Source organism: Typopeltis vanoorti, chromosome 10 (genome assembly GCF_054136105.1).
Source record: "Typopeltis vanoorti isolate ZY-2024b chromosome 10, IOZ_Tvanoo_1.0, whole genome shotgun sequence".
In the NCBI taxonomy this organism is placed as follows: domain Eukaryota; kingdom Metazoa; phylum Arthropoda; class Arachnida; order Uropygi; family Thelyphonidae; genus Typopeltis; species Typopeltis vanoorti.
The window spans coordinates 20,292,425-20,314,577 of record NC_143558.1 but is presented as its reverse complement, the minus strand read 5'-3'; the positions used below and the strand labels follow the sequence as shown (position 1 = coordinate 20,314,577).

General features: G+C 36.3%; 1 protein-coding gene across 1 annotated transcript in view; it reads right to left on the bottom strand.

The window, feature by feature from the left end:
* Positions 1-1,284: 1,284 nt before the first annotated feature.
* LOC150102211 (zinc finger FYVE domain-containing protein 26-like) overlaps positions 1,285-22,153 on the bottom strand; it is a 193,668-nt gene continuing 172,799 nt past the window's right edge. The window contains exon 14 of the mRNA XM_090399523.1: positions 1,285-1,432. Within this exon, the coding sequence (XP_090255649.1) occupies positions 1,285-1,432 (148 nt within the window). The remainder of the gene's footprint in view (positions 1,433-22,153) is intronic.

Here is a 22,153-nt window from a genome sequence, read left to right as displayed (position 1 = left end):
AGGAAGGAGGTAGAGATTGCAAAGGAACAATTTGGCTTCATGCCTGGTAGATCAACAACAGATGCTATCTTTGGGTTACGGCAGATGATGGAAAAGTATCGAGAGAAACAAAGGGAGCTACATCTGGCATTTATTGATCTGGAGAAAGCATACGATAGAGTGCCAAGGCAAGAAGTCTGGAGGTGTCTGAGGGAGAAGAAGGTGCCAGAGAAATATGTCAGGTTGGTGTGGGAAATGTACAGAAATGTGAAGACAAGTGTTCGGACCTGTCTGGGACAGACAGAAAGTTTTCAAGTAACAGTTGGCTTGCATCAAGGGTCAGCATTAAGTCCGTTTCTGTTTAATATTGTAATGGAGGTGGTAACAGAGGAGGTGAGAGAAGATGTGCCTTGGACAATGTTGTATGCAGATGACATCTTGCTGTGTGCAGATTCAAGAGAAGAAGCGGGAACTAAACTGGAAAGATGGAGAAAAGTACTGGAAGAGAGAGGTATGAGACTGAGCAGAAGTAAGACAGAGTATATGTGTTGCACAGTAGGTGGCGGACAGGAGACAGATCTGGAGCTGGAAGAAAATGTCATCAGAAGGTGAGAGACTTTAGATACTTAGGTTCAACAGTGGAAGAAGATGGAGGAGCTGAGAAGGAAATGGGATGCATGATACAAACGGGTTGGAGGAACTGGAGGGAGATGGCTGGAGTGTTATGCGATAAGAGGGTGCTGATCAATCTGAAAGGCAAAATCTATAGGACAGTAGTGAGGCCAGCTATGACATATGCTATAGAAACTGTGGCCCTGAGGAAAAATAACATTAGCAGGATGGAAGTAGCAGAGATGAGAATGCTTAGGTGGATGTGCGGTGTGACTAGAAAGGATCGTCTGAGAAATGACTATGTCAGGGGAACAGTGAAAGTTACGAATTTAGGAGCAAAAATACAGGAGGCAAGGTTGAGATGGTTTGGTCATGTGACGAGGAGGGAGGACGAATATGTGGGAAGAAGGGTCATGCAGATGGATGTGCAAGGAAGGCTTCCGCCTTCCTTGCACATCCATGATGGGGGGAGCTGGTAGAAGAGGACTCGAGGATGAAGAACTTGGATGTGGTGACAGCCCAAGACAGGAAGGTGTGGAAGAGACTCATTATCAACAGTGCCCTCACTTAAGTGGGAGAAGCTGCAGAAGAAGAAGAATGTGTATATCCAGGTATAAATATAAATTTCAATAAGCATATCTAGAAAAACACATATCTAGTAATAAGCATATCTAGAAAAACACAAAAATGAAATTAACCTTTTAGTGCTGGCACAGTAATCATCATTTTACTATGGCTCCAGGGCAAAGATGATGAGCTACAAAGCGGAATATGTGGAAAGCAAGTCTGAATAAGCACATACCCCAAATCAACTTTAATCTGCTTAGCGAAGTCTTCTAATCTGAGGAGGGAAAAAATAATAAAATTAAAAATGAACTTCATAATTAATTTGAAATGAAATTTTCAAGCATCCTAAACTTTCTTGACATACATTTTAATAAACATGGATATTATATATCATTTGGCCAAAATGTGAAACTAAGATTTCACATTTTGGCCACATTAAAATATAATCTGGATGCGTATTTACACAGAAAAATTAAAGAAAAAAAAAAAAACCTCATCTTACACTGTTTTTAGTCCTTGTTAATGAAATGTGTAGCTTGTAAAGCAATTATACTTAGGACAACGTCATTAATTGTTTTGTGGAACTGTTTATTTTGGATTTTATAACTAGATTATCTCATAGTAATTTTAGATTAGGTGATTGGCCTGTTTAATAGGAACTCTATTGGATTAAAATAAGTTACTGATCTATTTGAAAATTTAGAGAGCTCTTTACAGGCTGTACCTTTGTTACTTTTCATTCTTTCAATGAACTGTTATTAGTTGCAATCCTTTCTCATAATTTTTCATGGATGAGATAAATATAGATAAAGCAGAGAATTTTCTGCATTATCTATTAGGGTGTGTGTGTGGGTGCATATATATATAAATGGTTAATTTTTAACTTCCCCTGCTGCATGGTATTCTACTACTGCTAACTCCACTGTTTAACTTTTATTCTCTTTTCAAATGTACATACTTTTTTTTAGGAGTAAAAAAAAGAACAGAAAAGAAAAACAAACTTGTTAACATTGAAGATTATACTTGCAAACTATAACTTTTAGGAAACACAAGAGAGGGGAATTCTTCTAAAAGAGAGACAAAGGAAAATTTGTTCTGTGAGTTGGGAGTTGGACTGCAAGAAGTGTTGAAAGATGATGGTGTTCCAAAAGATTTAGAGGACACTAGAAAAATTACAGATGCCATCAAGCAAACTAGTAAAAGATTGGTTAATGATCCCCTTAACTTCACCCTTCTGTAACAAGTCAAAATATTTTTAAGGAACTCTTTGGAACACCATCCCAAATATGTAAGCAATACTAAATGGTTGAATTGATTTGTATAGGCATTAATGGCTGTTCTGAAGCAAAGTAACAGCTTGAGTGTATGTGAAAATCTAAATTCTTGGAAAGCAAAGGGGAAGTATTTCCAATATGTCTATGACAAGAAAGATTGGATTAGAGTTATCCTAAGAAGAGGAATTTCGTGTTGTTCAGAGTTGGTGTTTTCCAAAGTTAGAATAAAAGAAAGGGATTCTTTTTCACAAGAAACAAGACTGGAATGTTTACTAGCATTCAAATTAGCAAGGTTATTAGAACATCACTGAAAATAGTTTGAAAATTAGAGTTTAAAGTTATATCTACAAAAGTAATTGGACTTGCAGTCAACTCAAGAGGACTATTAATATATAGAAAGTAAAAAGTAGGTGAAGGAATGAAGCTCTGTTGAACTCCAGGATGAGTTGCAAAGTTTGAGAATAAAATCCATCCACCATCATACAATAATGGGTGATCAGACAGAAAAGTAGCAGCCCCCAATTCTAGAAGTCAAAGTATATTGCGATAACACAAATACAATAAAAATCATTTAAATGCCAAATTAATAACATACAGCACAATTCCACCAAATTGTGACTTACATATCTGACAGCCTTGGTTAGAAATAAACAGCTTATCAAAACTGAGAACCACAGATGTGAGAGTTTGAGAAAAATTAGGAAGTGAGCAGAGGTATCATTGGTAGAACTATATCAAAAATGAAGTTATCAGAAAATATTAAGAAACAATGTTATTAATATTCAAAAAGGTCTGGGTAGAGCTAACCTAGAGTACTAAGCTCACTTAAATGAAATAGAGGATCAAAGATGACAAAATAGGGACTGTTTGAAATAAAAATGCCATGGGGAGGATGCAGAGGAAGATTAAAATACAGACAAACTGATACAGTTAGCAGTATTTTATATAACAGAAGAATAAGAATTGATCAAGTCAGAAGCCCATCCCTTATTCCAATGCATGAAAGCAAACATTTATTCAACCTATCCTTAAAATGGGAATAGAAGTCTGTTGTCAAACTACTCATTGATTACCATTATCTCAATCCTCTCCAAAATAATGAATAAGTTATCAACAGTCAACAGTCCACAATTTAATCAGTGACCCCATTGAGGTGCCCTTGCAATAATAATAATATGTCCAGTGGGGGATGATGTAATGTACACAAAGATTGGCTACAGATCTAGATCAAAAATCTATGGAGTCCTAAGACTCGAGGGAGGCCCAAATTATCAACACAATATCTATCGTACCTCTCCTTGAAACTATTTACAGACAAAGCATTAACAAGTGACTCAGGCAACCCATTCCATTCATTCAACACTCTCCAAGTGAAAAATCTAGTATTCATGCCCTTGCTAATCACAGTCTTACCCAACTTCCAGGAATGACCTCTTGTTCTACTCCCTTCTAGCCAAGTGCTGAAACACTTCCCCTGCATAAATCCTAAAAAATCCTTTAAGTAACTTCGATGTTTCTATCATATTCCTCTCCTTCCTATTTTTGCCTATCAACCAGCTTTTGCAATCCACAAATTCTCAATCTATCCTCATAGGGAGCATTCAACAGACCACTCGTCATCTTGGTCATTCACCTCTGGATCTTCTCAACCACTTCCTCATCCCCAAGAAACCCAGACCAGAGCTGAGCACCATAATTCATATGTGGTTGTATTAAGACTTTATAAAGAAGAATGATAACTCCCTTATCTCTGCTTGTTAGTGCATTCTTCAATAACAAAGTAATCCTGTGAGTTACCCTGGCTACTTTAGCAATGAACCCTCTAAACTTCGGTTCTATCTACTACTACCCCCAGAATTCTGGCTTCAATTTCCTGGAGTACAGTTCTCTCAATGTGGTACACAGCTTGTAATCTTTTTCATCTTCTTTTTACTCTCTTTTACCTTGCGGCGTCAAGGGTTTATTAATCATCGGACCTCAAACCGTTCAAAGGATAAGGTGGTCAGCCCTACACCCTGGTGTATCCTATGTCCATAGTGTTGAGTTTCTCGAGTCGGATTTTGTCTGCTTTGCAGGATGAAAAACCCCCAGGATAAACTGGGGGAAAAACCCTACTGTCCATGCCCAAGACCAGCTAACTTGGCTATGGCTGAGGAAGATCCTTCAGTTCCTCACGTCACCCACAGGAATCGAACCTAGGACACTCCTTCCCGAGGTATATGGTTGCAAAGCGCACAGCCACTAGGCTAACCATGCAGACTCAAGACTCAGCGAGGGAGGGCACCAACTCTACAACTCTGTCTCCACTACTACCATCATCTACACCAATGCCATCTACTGCCCATCATCACCACTAGTATTTTCACAGACAATCACAAACATCCATGCCCACTGCGGGATTCGAACCCGCAGTCTTTTGGCTGGAGAGCGGATATGCTGACCACTCGGCTAACCAGGCCACTATGTCAATTAAATTGACATCCATTATGTTTTGCCCTTACTGTCAACTTATTTAAATCATCTTGCAGGCTATCTACAAACCTCGATTAACTATCACTCACCCAAATTTGCATCATCAGCAAACAACTGAATATCTCCCTTCAAATTATTTCCTATAATCATTTATGTACAAATTATACAGTGGTCCAAGAACTGAGCCTTGTGGCACACCACTAGTTACCTGCCTTCTCCTGGATTCTGCTATTCCAAATGCTATTTTTTTGGTATCTGCACATCATTCACCCTTTTATTCATATCACCAGTTTTATAAAAAATAAATAAATAATAAAATAAAAATCAGCTAACGCCTATTTGTTCCCGTATAGGGAGCCGTTTACCCTATCTAACCAGTTTTATATCCATTCCCATTTGTTGCAGTTTGCATAATAAGGTGCCATGTGGAATCCTATCAAACACCTTTATAGGATTTCACAGTAGCATTGTGTAACCATTCCCTTTATCCAACTCAGCTGTCACTCTATTATAAAAAATTAATAGATTACTAAGGCATGACATTCACAAAGTCATGCTGCCCCTCATAGAGTATCATATTCCTATCCACCCATTCCTGAATTCTCTTTTTACCACCACTCCTGAAATATTGACTGGTCTATAATTTGCTATCAGACTTAGATCCTCCTTTATGCAAAGGAATTATTTTTCTCTCCTTCCACTCTCTTGGGACTTTGCCAGAGCTGAGACTCAAATTAAACAGTCAAAGGCATCACCAGTTCCCCTACACAGTCTCTTAAAATGAGAATCGACATCTAATCCAATCTCACATTTGTACCTGCATGCAGATTCTGCAATATTCCAAATACCTCCAATTCATCAACCTCTGTTCTCACATCAGTTCCCATCACCTCTTCTTATATCATCCAAGTGAAGATATAACAATATCTTCACTTGGATGATATACTCTTTAAAAATGGTCATTCAGTAGCTCAACAATGTCATCTGCCTCTGTTACCTCACTACCATCTGCATGTATTAGTTATACTTCTATAGTCATTCTTTCTCTTACTTGCAACTAACAAAAAAACTCTTTGGGATTTCCTTTTGCCTGTTCAGCTAATTTCTTCCCATAATCTGATTTTGCCTTCCTTACCATGCTGGTCATGTTTCTTGCCTGATCCTTGTAACATTTGAGTTAGCTTGACATTTTTCTCCTTATATATCCTCCACAGCATTTTCCATTCTGAATTGACTACCCCATTCAATATTGTTACCTGAGAGACTAGATTCTGCATTATTTGCTCATTCACACACTGATATGCTTTATGGTGCCTTGATACACACACTCATCTGCAACTGCCTTTTCCAGCCTTTGCACTTTGACACTCTCAGTGAATGAAGTTCTCTCCAGAAATTTAACTCCAAATCCATTTCAGTGCAGTCCATCAACATTACACAAATCTTTCCACATCCATCAAATTCAGGCCATAGGTCCACATGCTCTACATCAGCGTTTCCCAAACTTTTCCGATGACGGAACACTTAACAAATCCTGAAATTTTCATAGAACACTTTGGTTATTTAGTAATGTATTAATTAATAATTAATTGTTAATTTAGCTGATTTTTATTATTAATTAATAATTGATCATTAATTAGTAATTAATAATAATTAAACATCAATATCATTAAATTAATTTGTACTAATTTTCATTGATATATCCCATTCTGATCACCAAAAATTTATAGAATTTATAGAACGAGCGAATGTAGACTTTTTCTATTGTGTGCTGGTAGTTTTCCCCTCCTTTTGTACATCCTGGAGACCGCATTGTAGGCTGGTGGTGGTTGACTTACTATCTATTGCATCACAAACACCTTCAATAATAGATTTGTTAATACCAAATTCGTTATAATAAATTTAGTTTAATCCTTTATCCAAGTGTGTGCAAACAAAGTTTGCACCTGAAAGTATCTTCAGGACTGGGGTAAAGTGATACAACACCGGGCGACTCCTTGCAAAGGTGGAGCAAGCTACCAACACTCCTATCTCAGTATCTCTCATAATGCAAAACACATCTCCTTGCGGATATGTATAATGTTATGCATTAAGGGAGGGGCCACTACCCAGACTAGTTTCAACCTTTATTGAGGTCTCTTTGGTGGGAGCCAGGCCCAAGTGGAGATACCAAGGCAGAAGCATTAGCAAGGTCATCTCCTCCTACAGGAGCTGCCAAACGGTGTGCCACCTTTTTATTAAATTACTCTGGATTTAGAGAAAGATGTTGAAAGTTTATTTTTCACTTGGTTGGAGTATAATAAAATTAGTTTAATCCTTTATCCAAGTGTGAGCAAACAAAGTTTGCACCTGAAAGTATCTTCAGGACTGGGGTAAGGTGGTACAACACCAGAGCACTCCTTTAACTAAATTTATTATAGTCTGACCAAGTAAAAAATAAGCTTTCAACCAAATTTGTTAGTTATCTGCCTTCTCCTGGATTCTGCTATTCCAAATACTACTTTTTTTCATTTCACTTTTTTACATTTCAGTGTACTAACATTGCCTTAGTAATTTTTCACTGTACGCTCTCCTGCATTTTCACAACAGAATGGAAATCAGGTGTGAGCAAATTCATGAAAGTAGTCAGTGTGGTCACACCTGATTTCCATTCTGTTGTGAAAATGCAGGAGAGCGTACAGTGAAAAATTACTAAGGCAATGTTAGTACATTGAAATGTAAAAAAGTGAAATGAAAAAAATAGTATTTGGAATAGCAGAATCCAGGAGAAGGCAGGTAACTAACAAATTTGGTATTAACAAATCTCTTATTGAAGGTGTTTGTACAAGTGATCAATGACTTGTACAGTACAATAAAATTAAACAAAGTCCCTTGTCTCTTATTCATATTAAAATTTAAATCTGCAGGCCTATTACTTTTAAAAAATCACAGCACTATGGTTTCGAAACTTTCGCCCTACAATACGAACTTGTAAAGAAAGTATTGTTACACTCTGATAACCAAGAATGTAAAAATTTCAGTTATCAGTGTAACATGAAAATAAAAATATAAAATCCTATGTAAGTAGCTAATACAAAATATTTAAAGACAGAAAATATGCTTGCATCCTAGTAAAATAATTATAGCAGAAATTGTTTGTTTAACTAAATAATAAAAAAGGGAATCTTATTACAAAAAAAAGATATGAAAAAAATAGGTTAAGTAAGACAAAGAATATTAGTGATAAGAATTTGCATGTGAGAGGCTAGTTTAACACTTGAAAAAAGGAGATTAAAATATTCAAGTAAATTGTAATAAAGGGATTAATTTAGTATAGAGGTTAGCTTAAAACAAATGACGATCGCTCAAGGTCAATTCTCGAAGTGAGACTCGTCACGTGAGAGTCGCGTGCAAGCGAACCGTAGCATGTTTTGGACAGAAATAGCTAATCCAAGCCAAATTTTCCCCCGATATCTCAGCCCTATTTCAGTTCACAATGAACTCAGGCTATTTCGTTTGGTAGGGAAAATTCTACAAACAAATAGAGGGGACAGCCATGGGCTCACCACTCTCACCACCCTTGGCCAATTTCTTTATGGAGACCTTTGAGGAAAAAGCCTTAGCCTCTGCCCCACAAAAACCAACCATATGGCTTCGCTACGTTGATGATGTGTTCGCTATTTGGCCACATGGCTCTGAAACACTCCTCTCCTTCTTACACACTTAAACAACCAACATGCCAGAATCAAGTTCACCCTGGAAAAAGAGGAAAACAACTGCCTCCCTTTCCTAGACACACTAGTCACCCGCCAGCCTGATGGAACTTTGGTTTTCTCAGTTTACAGAAAACCCACCCATACAGGCAGATACATACACCAACAATCCCCCCCACACACACACAACAATATGGAGTGGTAAAAACACTATACAACAGGGCTAAACTAATCTGTTCTAACGACATAGCCCTTAACACTGAACTAAATCACATCCTCAACACTTTCTCAGCCAATGGCTACCCCCCCCCCCAAAAAAAATATTAAAACCTACAAACCACAACCCCCCTCCTCCCCCCCTCCACAAAAAAGATTACTCTAAATCCATCACCATTCCCTACATCCAAGGCACCTCAGAAAAAATTACCAAAATTCTAAAAAAACATGACCTCACCTCCTGTTACAGGCCTTACAGAAAATTGGCATCCCTTATCCGCTCTACCAAAGACCAACCACTTCCCCTAGACCTACCTGGTGTATACCAGGTCCCTTGCAGTTGTAAACTGTCGTACTTTGGCCAAACAGGCAGGACAGCGAATATCAGAATTTCTGAACACAAGGACTACATCCGGTTTTACAAGTATAGCCATTCTGGTCTTGCAGACCATGCTCTGGATACCCGCCACAGAATACGGTGGAAAACAATAATACACCGGAGCAAATATAAATTCGAAAGATTATTTATGGAATCAGCCTCTGCCCTAAGAAACTCTCCAAACCTCAACAAATTTGGTTGTATGTGACTGCCCCAAATTTGGGAAGCATACATCAGCAGACCTTCAGCCCAACGGCCAAGAACGCCTACTTAGCCCTCCAGAGGGCACCATCAGGACTTCTAGGAGAACGATAGCTTCAAATCTTCATTCTCAGTTACTGTATTGTTATTGCCTTGTGTGCACCTGCCTTTTTGTAAGTTCCTTTAGAAAATGGCAATGTGACATTGCCGAAATATCGGAAATATCTATTAAAATATAATTTAATTTATATTCGGATCTACGTTGTTTCAATTCCCTAAGTTATTTAGAAATGCATAACTAACGTATAAGCCTGTCTACGAGAAAAACGCCACTTTAATTGGTCATGATCGCAAATTCCCATATAGGATTTTGCCCTAACACTTGTATTTTGCTTGTGTAATTTTGTAATTTTATTCTTAGTATTGAATTGTGTTTTATATAATAGAAATTGAATTGTACCATGTTTAAGATTTTAAATAAACTTTTGTTCATTGATAATACAGTTGTCTGAAATTGCTCCTAATGCACCACTTGAAAACATACGAACCTAATCGCGCTGGAAATTAATATGTTAAGTTACGAGATAAAGGGTCACGACTGCTTAATAGCTTCACACTCAGACATATTTTTGTAATTGCTCCTTGTTTTCGAATTATATATCTTAAACTAAATGTCCTGAAAGGTGCAGTATAATACAAATATTAGGGACACTAAGGGGAGAAAAAGCTTAAATATTTGAATTGTGAAATATCTCGTGCATAGTTAAGTTTTGAATAAAGATAAAATAGAGATTCACTTGAAAGGATAAAAGAAAGTTTAATAATCGTAGATAGGGACACAACAGTATTCAGTATTACTAAATTTGAGAACTGGATACAGACTACCTTGATCTTCAATTTTGGAAAAATTTTTTTTATACTTCCTTGCTGATTGGTCACTAACATTTGCAACACAGATGTTATTTCTTTCAGTTTTGAGAGCAGAGGATACGCTGCCCATTGTTGTAATCGGCTTGCAGGCAATTTTTATGATCGGTCATAAACAGCGGTATTCTCTTTCCCGATTGTTGAAAGATTTCGATGTGTGAAAATTAACAATAATTCATAAATATTTCCATGTTTAAAAATATGCTGCTTGGTCACTGACATTTGCTACACAGATGTCATTTCCTTCAGTTTTGAGAACAGAGGATATGCCAGCCATTGTTATAATCTGCTTTCAGGCAATTTTTATGACCGGTCATAAACAGTGGTATTCCCTTTCCCAAATGTTAAAAGGTTTTGGTGTGTGAAATTAACGATAATTCATGAATACTTCATTTAAAAATACATGGCTTGGTCACTAACATTTGCTACGCAGATTAGGCGTTCTGGGTCTGAGCTTTTCGACATATTCAGGAATATTATTCTCCTCAGAATATTTTCACTATAAAATATTTATTCATAAAAATGCTTAGAAAACTAAAATGACAAATTCCAGGAGAACTTCTCGCAGAAACACTTATTCACCTTCTGCAGAACACTGGTGTTCTGCGGAACACAGTTTGGGAAACCCTGCTCTACATTATTCCTTCTGCACAACATGTGTATTGATTCATTAGCTATCATCGCTTTCCTTCTCATTTCACCTCTATCATAGTGTGCTACTCTTCTTTTTTGCATCGTCCAACAACTCTTAGATATCCTCCCTCCTACAATATTTCTCTCTCAGGCCATTGGTTCCAGCCAAAACAAATTCTTTCACCTTCCCTTTCTGCATTCTGACAAAATTACTAATATTATTAATTTTTGCACCACATAAACAAGATTTTGTAATGCTTTCATGATATACTCCCCTTATCACAGAACATGACACATGCCATGAAAAAGTTCAGGAAACATGTGATGTTCACTCTTGACATTTTGGCTATTGATAATGTTTGGCATTGAGGCCTGCTAAACAAACTGAATTCCTAGCTGCGACTTATGAAATTGGATAGCCAATTTCATAAGTCGCTTTTTTTTTCTCTGTCATGTTGGATAGAGTACTATCCAACATGACATCCAATTGCCTCCTCTTTCTCGTACATATAAATGACCTACTGTCAGTCACCGCTAATCATATCTGCAACTTTGTTGGTGACAGTATACTCCACTCATCTGCAACCACATGCTAAAACACTGATATGCGTGCAATCCTTCAATGAGGAAAGGATAACCTGGTCACTTTCAATTTTACCAAGATGTAGTCTTGTCACTTTCTCTTGAAGATCACAGCACACCTTCCTTTACCCTCAAGTAGGGGAAGGTGAGCAAGACAGGATCAGATCTCTATCTCCTTTGACCAGTCTCTCTTGGCATAAAAAAAAAACATCACATCAATATCTTTCCCAGCCTCTAAAAAACATGGCATTCTTTTCTGCTCAAGATGCTATTTTTCATCCACCCAACTATCTCTATAAAAATCCCAGTCTGCTCAACCCAACATTTTGAGGCAGTGCACCTAAAACCTCATTAAAAATTCTCAATGCTGTCCAGAGGAGAGCAATTTGGCACACCGATCACTCCCTCACAGACTCACTTCAACCAATATCTCATAGATATATAATGAGATATTGGTTGTTTTAGCTCAGTGTCTGCTATACTTCAATGGACACTGCTCCACTGAACTAGCAAACCATTATTCCTCCACTTTCTGTTGGGTCTGTTAAAAAAGGAATTTTTACAATTCTTTAGTATAACCACAAAAGAAAAACTGCAGCAATGTCAAGTAAATGGGCATCCACTGTATTAATAATGTAATACTAAATGACAATATCAGAAAGCTCATTATATATTTAAAAAAATCTCAATTTTTTTTTTTTTTTCAAAAGTTCATCATGATAACATTCTAATGAATGTTATTGTGATGAATCAATCATAGACGTGATTGCCCTACATGGAAATAAGTTAAACACTCAGTTGCAAAACATCACAGACTAGAAAAAAAAAAAGGTATCATTTATACATCAAAAATCAGAGTTGAGAATTGATAAAGATGCTACCAAGGCTTTAATAAATTACTAAACATCCATTTCTATCAGCAGAATTTTATTAGTACTTTTACATAACTAATGTTAGGGATGATACTGTCTTTTTGACACTGTGGTTTCCTTATATGAGCAACTACAACATATGTTTTGCACTGTTCAAATTTTTGATTAAAATTGTGAACGTATGAGGTTTCAAGTTAAAATTGTGAAAATATAAGGACTTAATTATAACATCCCAGAAATGTAGACTATAATCATTAGCAAAATATTAAAATAAACAGTATTTTTTGTTTATTTAGGATCTGGAAAGTGTGTGTAATTTGGAATGTGCAACATGAAACACAAATGAACATATAATCAGTGTACCTTCATATTTAGTAAGGAATACTATAGGAAGTATTTGAGACAGTGAAGGGCATTTTTTTTTCTTTACTAAATATCTTATAATTATCATTACTATGATAGGATAGCACCTGAGGTAATCTCTTTTCTAATTGCACTTCTTTCCTGTTGAGTGAGTCCATTTTAGTACTGATGGCATTCAGGTTGTTCCATTTCCTAACTTGTCACTGCTAATTTCTTGGTGCTTGAAAAAGAGTAGAGCTCTGTTAGGAAGGATGATGCTGTAGTCAACATAAGCAGTGATTGAATACTATAGCAGTAAATTTAGTTTTCAGCCAACAGAATACAATTTTATGAACTTAATCTGAAACTGCTGAATTAAGTTCTCTTCATTGTAGTTCACTCAGCTGCCAAGCAGAAAGTAATAAAATAGTTAAGAACAAGTGTAGACTGTGAACATAGAAGACTATTCAGTTTTCTGTATTACTAATATTAAACTTGCATGGGATCAACAGACTCATTGCTGAACATTTGATTTTGCTAGGAAACACAACTGTCCTAGCATTCCCAACATTTCATCACTCTCCATGTAAAAAAAAAAAAAAAAAAAATCTATTCTCACTTCCCCTTCTAAACACATTTACAGAACTTACAAGGATGGATGATTATTCTCCATCCTTTTACTTCACGTATAAGATTCTCCACATTAACTTTATAAAGTTCCCATCTCCATCATAATCATCTCATTATACTTATATGCCAAGCTCTGCAATTTATATTTACTAAACTTCTGCATAACCAATATTTCAGTGTACTAACATTGTCTTAATAATTTTTCACTGTATGCTCTCCTGCATTTTCACAACAGAATGGAAATCAGGTGTGAGCAAATTCATGAAAGTAGTCAGTGTGGTCTGACCAATGACTTGTACAGTACCATAACCATCTCCTCATCAACACATCAGTATGTTTCTGAGCATAGCAGCAATACATGTAATGAACACAAGGTGCACAAAGCACCTTGCGCTCATTATTCACTTTTGACTTTTCACTGTTGAAAAGTCAAAAGTGAATAACTGTATGAATCTCCTTTAATTCAACACATCTGTCATAATCATGAACAGCATGGTTTTTTCCTGACATTAAAAGAAAAGTCAGATCCACACACATGAAAGGCTGCAAGACCTACTGCATGTTAGTGCCATGTATGAGCAAGTGTCAAAGAGGTAAAAAACAACAAAATATTTGTTTCATGTATTTCTTGAACAGCTGAGTCTTTAGGGGAAACACTGTGAGGGAGGCTATTCTAAAGAACAGAAGAGGAAGAGAAGTTGGTTCTGCAAGTTAGAAGCTAGATAGCATATGGATATTGTTCTGCAACTGCTCATGTTCTTATAGTTTGGAAGAAGAGCAGAGAAATTATGGTCTCCACTTCAGCATAATATTGTCTACGGAAATCCCTACAGAACAGACATACTGTGAAAAGATAATGTCTATATGGGAGTGAATGAAGCAAATCTATAAGAGAAACAAAGGTGTGCATGTGTGTATGAAAAGGAATTATCAATTAATTGGACTATGCTCATTTCGATATTATCAAGCATTCTTAGAGGTTTTACATACTCCGTTCCAATGCAGTACTCAAAGATTGGGCAGATTTGGATATTTCTAGTGTTAGCAACTGAGTAAGAAACAGCATCTTAAATAGAAAGTATATGAAGTTAAGGATGATCTTGTTCTGAGATCCAGGTATTATCAAGAATAAGAGGATGTGAAGTGAGATCTTTCTTGCAAGAGATGAGACAGGATGCCATCAACATGACCAGTATTGGTCATGCTATCAACGTGATCAGCAGTGAATAACCATAGATGACACTGATGAATTCAGCTGCAAGGGCAAAAGGCAGATCATAAGAGCAGTATGTTAGGCAGGCAACCAAACTCAAATTAATGCTCTTGTTGAAATGTCAATAGCAACTCCATGTGTTTCTCAAACCTTTTAATGACATGAGTGCAAAGATTGGTGGTGGTGGTGGTGGTGACAGCTAGAAGACTGACAGTGGATTAAGAGTGGTAAACTCCATATTAGGGCTTCTACATAAAGAAGTTTGCTATTGATGACTTCCATGATTTTTGAGAGAACTGAAGTAAGAACAAATGGCAATAGTTTGTTAGCTAATTTTCAACATTTTTGGAATGGATTGAATACAGACTTATTTCCATTTTGTAGAGTAGATGCCAATCGAAGTAGAAAAAAATGAAAGGTGTTAATTCCAAAGCAGAGGTTTTAAGAACAAAAGGAGGGATACCATCAGGATCAGATGATTTGTTAGTGTCTAAGCTATTCACAGGATTCTTCTTCTTCTGACAGAAGACAATGGGGAACATGTAGCAAGCACATCTTGGGATGGGAAGAAGTATCATCAATGCAGGAGTCAGAGGAAAAGAATCATGTCAACAGCTTTTTCTATAAGTGATGTTACAATAATGCCATATAGATATAGAAGAGATGGAAATGTGTGATGGGCAAAAGTTATGGCCTGTGGCCTTGGTGAGGGATCAAAAGGCCAAACACTTTTGGACAAGAAGCAAGTTTTTTGCATTTGGCACTTTAGTTTTGGATTTGCTGATAACTTTTCTACAGCTTGCAGGCTCCAGTAGTCACACATAATGTTGATAATTTGTCTCAAGCCACTTGCAATATGCTGAAATTTTTTCTTAGGCTATCTTGGCACATTTGCTGAAGACCCAAAGCTCGGATAATGGTTGGGAATTTAAGCAGAATGGGAGATTAAAGGCAGGCATTTATTTCTATAAGAATTATTTCTGCTATTTGATCTGAACAGATGCTTGGATCAGAATGTTGGAAATCAGTCTATGGAGAAGAGCAGACGTCATGGAGGTCCTCACATCTGACACCTTTATAATATCAAATGACAGGCTAAGTAAGAATGGTTGGATGAGAGGGTGTTATATAATTAAAGAAACTTGTGGAGTTACCCTGTGGAGAAGTGACATCCACAGTATATTTAGGAGAGTTTGTTATGAAAAGTTAGGATGTTAGCAGGATGATAATGATTGTCTGAAATTCTGATAGGTAGATGGGCTATCTGTGTTCGTTGTTAATGACAAATACCCAGGTATCGTTACTAGTCTGATCTGTGGAGGTAGAAAAGGGAAGCCAATTTGTACTATGGAAGAATGAAATTATCAAGGAAGGTACCTCACTGTTTTGGTAATAGTCTCTATAATACCTTAACTATGACTGCCAATATACAGATTGGTTTATAAATGGAAGTATTTGTACCAGTTGTTTCCAATGGCTCATAGAGATTTGTATGGAATTTGATTCTGCCTTCTTTCTGCTCCTTAGAGTTCCCACTTGTTTCTCTCATGAAACAACCAGATCAATATTATGGTAACTCTTTTGAACATTCCCTAAAAATATGTGTAAATATGTCATCTATTCCAACCGCCTTAACCTAGCAAGCTCAACATCTCATACAACAAATTTCACTTTGAGTCCCTTTAGCATTTGTATTACTTACAGATAGTTTTTTTTTTTTTTTGCTACTGTTTGTTAAAATTTTAGGTCCACTGCTGACATATTTCGATCCAGCAAAATATATCATTTTTGGCTGCTTAGGAAATGTTATTTAGCATGAAGTATGAAGTTGGCATACTGTGCTAGATGAAAACTTGGCATTTTTTATATTAAAAAAATATCATATAGATTCTACTTATCTTTTTATATATGCTCAATAAGCTGTATATTATATACTTAATTTGTTGTTCTTATTCCAAACTATTGTCTCACTATGTAGTGACAATATAAGTAAATATTGTTTTCTCTTCATATTCTAATAATTTTCAGTTTTTTCTCCAAGCAAATGAGTACTGGTTTATTATTTTGCAAAAAAGTACTGCTTTATAGCTGTATAGCTTCATAGTACTGCTATATTATTCAAACTCAAATAACATATACTGACAAAGTGCCTCATTAAATAATTCCACTACAACATCCTTAGCCATGATCACTTTGATACAATCGCCATCCATTATTGTCACCCTTCGACAATTATTCTTTGCTCTGTTGGATACAGCTCAAAAATTCTCCAGAACTGAGTCTGGTTTGAGTAGCCAATCTTCAATTATATTGTCTTTTTCTTTTCTTGCCATGACTCTCAATTTTCCAGCCTGTATTTAATATTCCTCAAGCATGATTATTATTGACACTTCATATCTGATCACCATCTCCTCCACTGCACTTCTTTTCCTCATCCCTACATATGAGTATTTTCCTTGTAACTGTCATTCCCTGATCTTTCTTTTCAGAGCAGATTTCTTCGTTTGGTACATCAAGGAGGCTGAACTCCGATATTATGTCCCTGGAAAATCTTAAAGTTTTGTGGGGGATAACTGTAATTGGTATGCCTTGCTAGATGTTGCATTATGTAACTTTTCCGACTGTGTCATAGTTGACTTCAATAAGTGTATCGCTTGAATGGAACTTCTTTACAGACTTTGGAGATACTGCCAACACTTCCAAATCTTTCTGGTTGAAGAAGGGGGGGGGGGACATGTTTCCAAAAGTATGTTCCCCTGTTGAATGCATTATCAAGAAAAGTGGCATAATGATTACAGTTTTTGATGTTTTCTGCTGCTTATTCTTCTGATTTTCTATTGATGTTTCTATGGTTTTGTGACGTGGTTGGGGCTTGTCATAAGGCTGCAGTTATAACTGCATGATTTATGGACATGATCACCACACTTTACTGGCCTCCACAGAGCCCTGATCTCAACCTATTGAACATCTGTGGGATGAATTGGAGTGTTTGGTGAAGTCAAAGAATGTCTGCCCTACAACAGTTCAGAACCTCATTACATTCCTACAGGAAGAATAGTCCAAAATTCCCACTGATCACTATCATACACTTGCAGAAAGTATGTCCTGTAGGATTGTAGCAGTTATCACAACGAAAGGAGGTCCTATATGCTATAGTTGGGCTCCCTGGCTATTTGTTTCTCACACTATGGAGTCTATTGATTTCTTTCCAAGCAGTGTATTTGTGATATAGAATGGTTCCCCATCTGTATTAACTCTTTGTCTCAAAAATAAATATGATTCATCCTAGAATTCAATTCACTCCAGTTGGAGAAAAACAATCAGCTAGCCTGTCTAGATTTATTGATTCTTCATCAGTCTGATGGTAATTTCCAATTCTTGATTTTTTGAAAAGAAACACACACACACAAAAAAAAATTGTTATATCCATGCAACTTCTCACCATCATTCAAGTCAAAAAATTGGAACTATTAAGACTTTGTTACACCATGCTCCTACTTTAAGTTCTCTTATGGTGTAAGAGAATCTCTTACGCCAAGAAGTGAATTATGTAAAATCTGCCTTTCTAAAAAATGTTTTAACAAGTCCTTTATCAACAAAGCATTTTAATAACTTTAGGCTCCCAGTCTCTAGAACTCACGAAGAAATCTCTCTGATTTCCCATCCTTGAGTGAAAGGAACAGCCGAACATACTGGTCAAGTTTTAAGGACTGTTGACATTGTGGTCTCCTTTCATCCTATCAGGAAGATTGTAACCTCTCTGATCATCTTTCTCAACTCTCCAGGTGTTTACTAAATCCTTTGCTCCTGTGGCTTGTTATACTTGAGATAATTAGGTAAGAGCTGCAGCTGGCCACCATGAAGAAATTAAATCTTATATCAAGTACCAAGAATGGGCAATGTGGCTTAGCTGAATATCAATCTTGACTAAACACAGTAATTTGGAAGAAAATCAACAGAAAAGTAGATTCTTTATGGAACATTTAAAAGTCTCGTACTGAAGTGCATAACCGCAACTATGAAAGTCAGAGGTGGCCGTGTGATGGTACGGTCCTATTTTTCTGGTTTGACCTCAGATCTCTGTTTGTGGTGACTCGAACAAAGAACTCCAAGAGATATCTAAACATTCTGAACAATGCAATGCTTCCTACTTTGTGGTGTTTTTATGGAAATGACCATTGTCTCTTTCAGCTAGATGGAGCAACTGTGTAATGAGACCTTTGTACATAATCAGAATTTAGAGATCTGATTTCTCATAAAGCTGATAACCAAAGGCCTCTGCCTTTGGTTATCTGCTTTATGAAAAATATTCTATCAATTTTCCATAAATTTATAATTTATTATAAATTTATGGAAAATTTATAATAAATTGTTCAGATATTTCTTGGAGTTCTATGTTTGAGTCACCACAAACAGAAGTCTGAGGTCAAACCAGGAAAAACAGGACCCTACCAACACTCTGCCACCTCTGATTTTAATAGTTGTGGTTATGAATTTTGGTAAGAGACTTTCACCAGGCACCTGCCACACATTACTCAAACCAACACTGCATGTTGGTTTGAGTAATGTGGGGCTTGCATACTGCAGTCCCACCATGGGAATCCATGTTGTGAGCCTCAGTTCTGAATGATTTTGTGCAGATTTGTGTCCCAGTCGATGGCTGGAATTCTGCATTCAACATGTCCACTAATGAAGGTTTTTACATATTATCATTCGCAGCACCTTACAGTGACATTTGGTGAGTGTCGTGGGTTGTTGACAGTGGGTAGCACTTGCAGTTGACTTCCTGCACTTCCATCTCAGTATGGTAATAGTATCACTGATTGTTGACCTGGGATTGCCAATTTGTCAATAATCTGCAGAACAGATAGGACTGCAATATGGCATCCTATCACAAACTTCATCAGTTCTCTTCTTACAGCCATTGCACTGACTTCGGAGCATCATATTCCTCGAGTTTTACTGGCTACATGGTCCAATGAATTCTTTCCAAGCAGTGTGTGTGTGTGTAAATTAAGAATTTCTTGAAAATTTGTTGTCTGTTTCACATTCATCAAGTTAAAAACTACACGTATAGTCTTGTCTTGTCAGATGTCATCTCCTTCCAGGAGGTTGACTACCATGAGCTTCCACTATGTAAGGTTTTGTGCTTCTCTTTTGCATTCTTCATATGACAAAAAGGTCCAGTCCTTAATATTTCTCATCCAATCTGTGCTTTGTCTTCCTCTTCTCATTCCTTTTAGAAATGTTTTTTGTAGGGATTCATGCCTTAGCATGTGACCAAGGTAGGTTGTTTTCCTTTTCTTAATGCTTTTCAACACTGTTGTTCTTCACTGATACTAATGATGTCTTATGATATGCAAGATGAAAAATTTGTAAAAGAAATATAATTTTCTACTGTGCCACATGTGCATATAATTATGGACATTCTACAGGTATTGCTATACAAGAATCCAGGTAGATACATTAAACCAGAAGCCTGATTATTTTTTCCCTCCGAATTATCAAGCTTTCATCATTAAGCAACCCATAGATGTTTTCAGTCTTATTAAGTGATCTATTGCTGAATCATTTTAAATGATGAAACATTGTCTTTTGTATAAAAAAATGCTCTAGGAAACCAAAATCTGTGAAGAATTAACCTTTTTTTCCCCCCACAACATCTTGCAAAAGCAGATGGTCAAAATTTTTATAATGGTTATAATGGGCTTTATTATTTGACAAAAACAATTACCAAAATCCCAAAACACACATCCCAATTCAATATCAGCAGAATTCAAGATTGGTACTATTAATGTAAGATACATCATGGAAAAGAAATTGAACTAGCAAAAGAATTGGATAAGTACCAGATCTACATAACAAGCCTGATTGAAACAAAGAAGGCAAAAACAGGTTGGATCTTTCTAAGCAACAAATAAAAATGTTATATCCAGACAATAACAAACCGGGAAAAGCAGGAGTGGCTATGGTATTTAACACTAAATATGAGGAAAATCTTCTTGAATAGCAGGCAATATCAGAATGGGTAACTAGACAAAGAGACTTTGATCCTATAGAAGGTTCTACTATAGAATAAGGGAAGTAATTTTTCAAGGCATTAGAGACGGTAGTCAACATAATGAAAAAGGAAAAGTTGGTCCCTGTTGGAGAACTTAACAGCAGAGTAGGAAACGATTACCAGACATATGCAAAAGCCTGAATTGTGAAAAGGGAGCTGGAGTAGATATGTAATTTGAGCAAAATGTTCGGATATGGAGGTATAAAAGTTCTACGGTGGCTGCACAGTATAATTCAAAAGACCTAATCAGAGAGGGCCAAATTCCACATTACTGGAGCAGCGCTCTCAAGAGTACCCATCTATAAAAAATGAATAGAGCTGAATGAGGGAATTACAGAGGTATTTTTCTATTTTGTTCAAGATAAGATTTATGCAAGTATACTTAAGGGGATAAGAAAAATTGTGGAATAAAAATTTGGAGAAGAGCAAGTTGGGTTGAAGTCAAATAGAGGTTTTCAAGATCATATTTTCACTTTATGAAAAATAGTTGAGAAATCATAAGAATATAACATTGATATGTAATTAAGTTTTGTAGATCTGGAAAAAAGTATAAACAAAGTGCCCAGAGAAAAGCCTTTTAAAATCCTACAACAGTTGCTGGCCTTGTTGGCTGAGTGGTTAGCATACCTGCTCTCCAACCAACAGTCTATGGGTTCGAATCTCACCATGGGCATGATGTTAGCAAATGTTTTTAGATAGGAGATGAATTTCATTGCCTGGTATGAGATCACCATCCTACTTATTGGAGGCCTGAAGTGGCTTGAAAAGCTCCATGTTTGATCTTTAGAGCAGGGTTTTCAGACTATGTAAAAAAAGAAAAAAAAATTAAAATAAAAAAATTAAACATATATATATATATATATATCTAAAATCGATTTAAAAAAATAGAAATAAAAATATTTAGGCCACTCACGGCACCAAATGTACTATAGGTTGGCAAATAACTTTTATGGATAGGAGAGCAGCATTAAAAAAGGGATAAAGGGAACATTATACATAGCAATACATAGTCTATATTTACATTGTAAGTCAGCAGTTAGAATTGAAGAAAATACAGGAAGAGTGATGTAAAATCAGGTATAAACAAGTGTGAACATTATTCCTACTTTTATTCATAATCTATACAGATCACATTATGAAGTAAAATGGTATAAAACCTGATATCAAAATTGGAGATGTTAATCTCAACTCTTTACTTTGTGCAGATGGTATTATACTTCTAAATAAATCCAGTACAAATCTGGAGATTCCCTGACTAACTTGAATAACTGTTGCGATAAAGTTGGTAGGAAAGTCAGTGATAAAAATGCAAAGACATTGACAACAGTCAGAAAACATTAACTGTGTCCTGAATGGAGAATCAATAGAACAAGTAAAACATTTCAGATATTTAGGAACAATTTTTAGTGAAGATGCCAAGTTAAATATGGAAACAGATAACAAAATTAGTAAAGCTGGCATGGTGGGAAATAAATTAGTTGTATATAACAGCATAATAAAA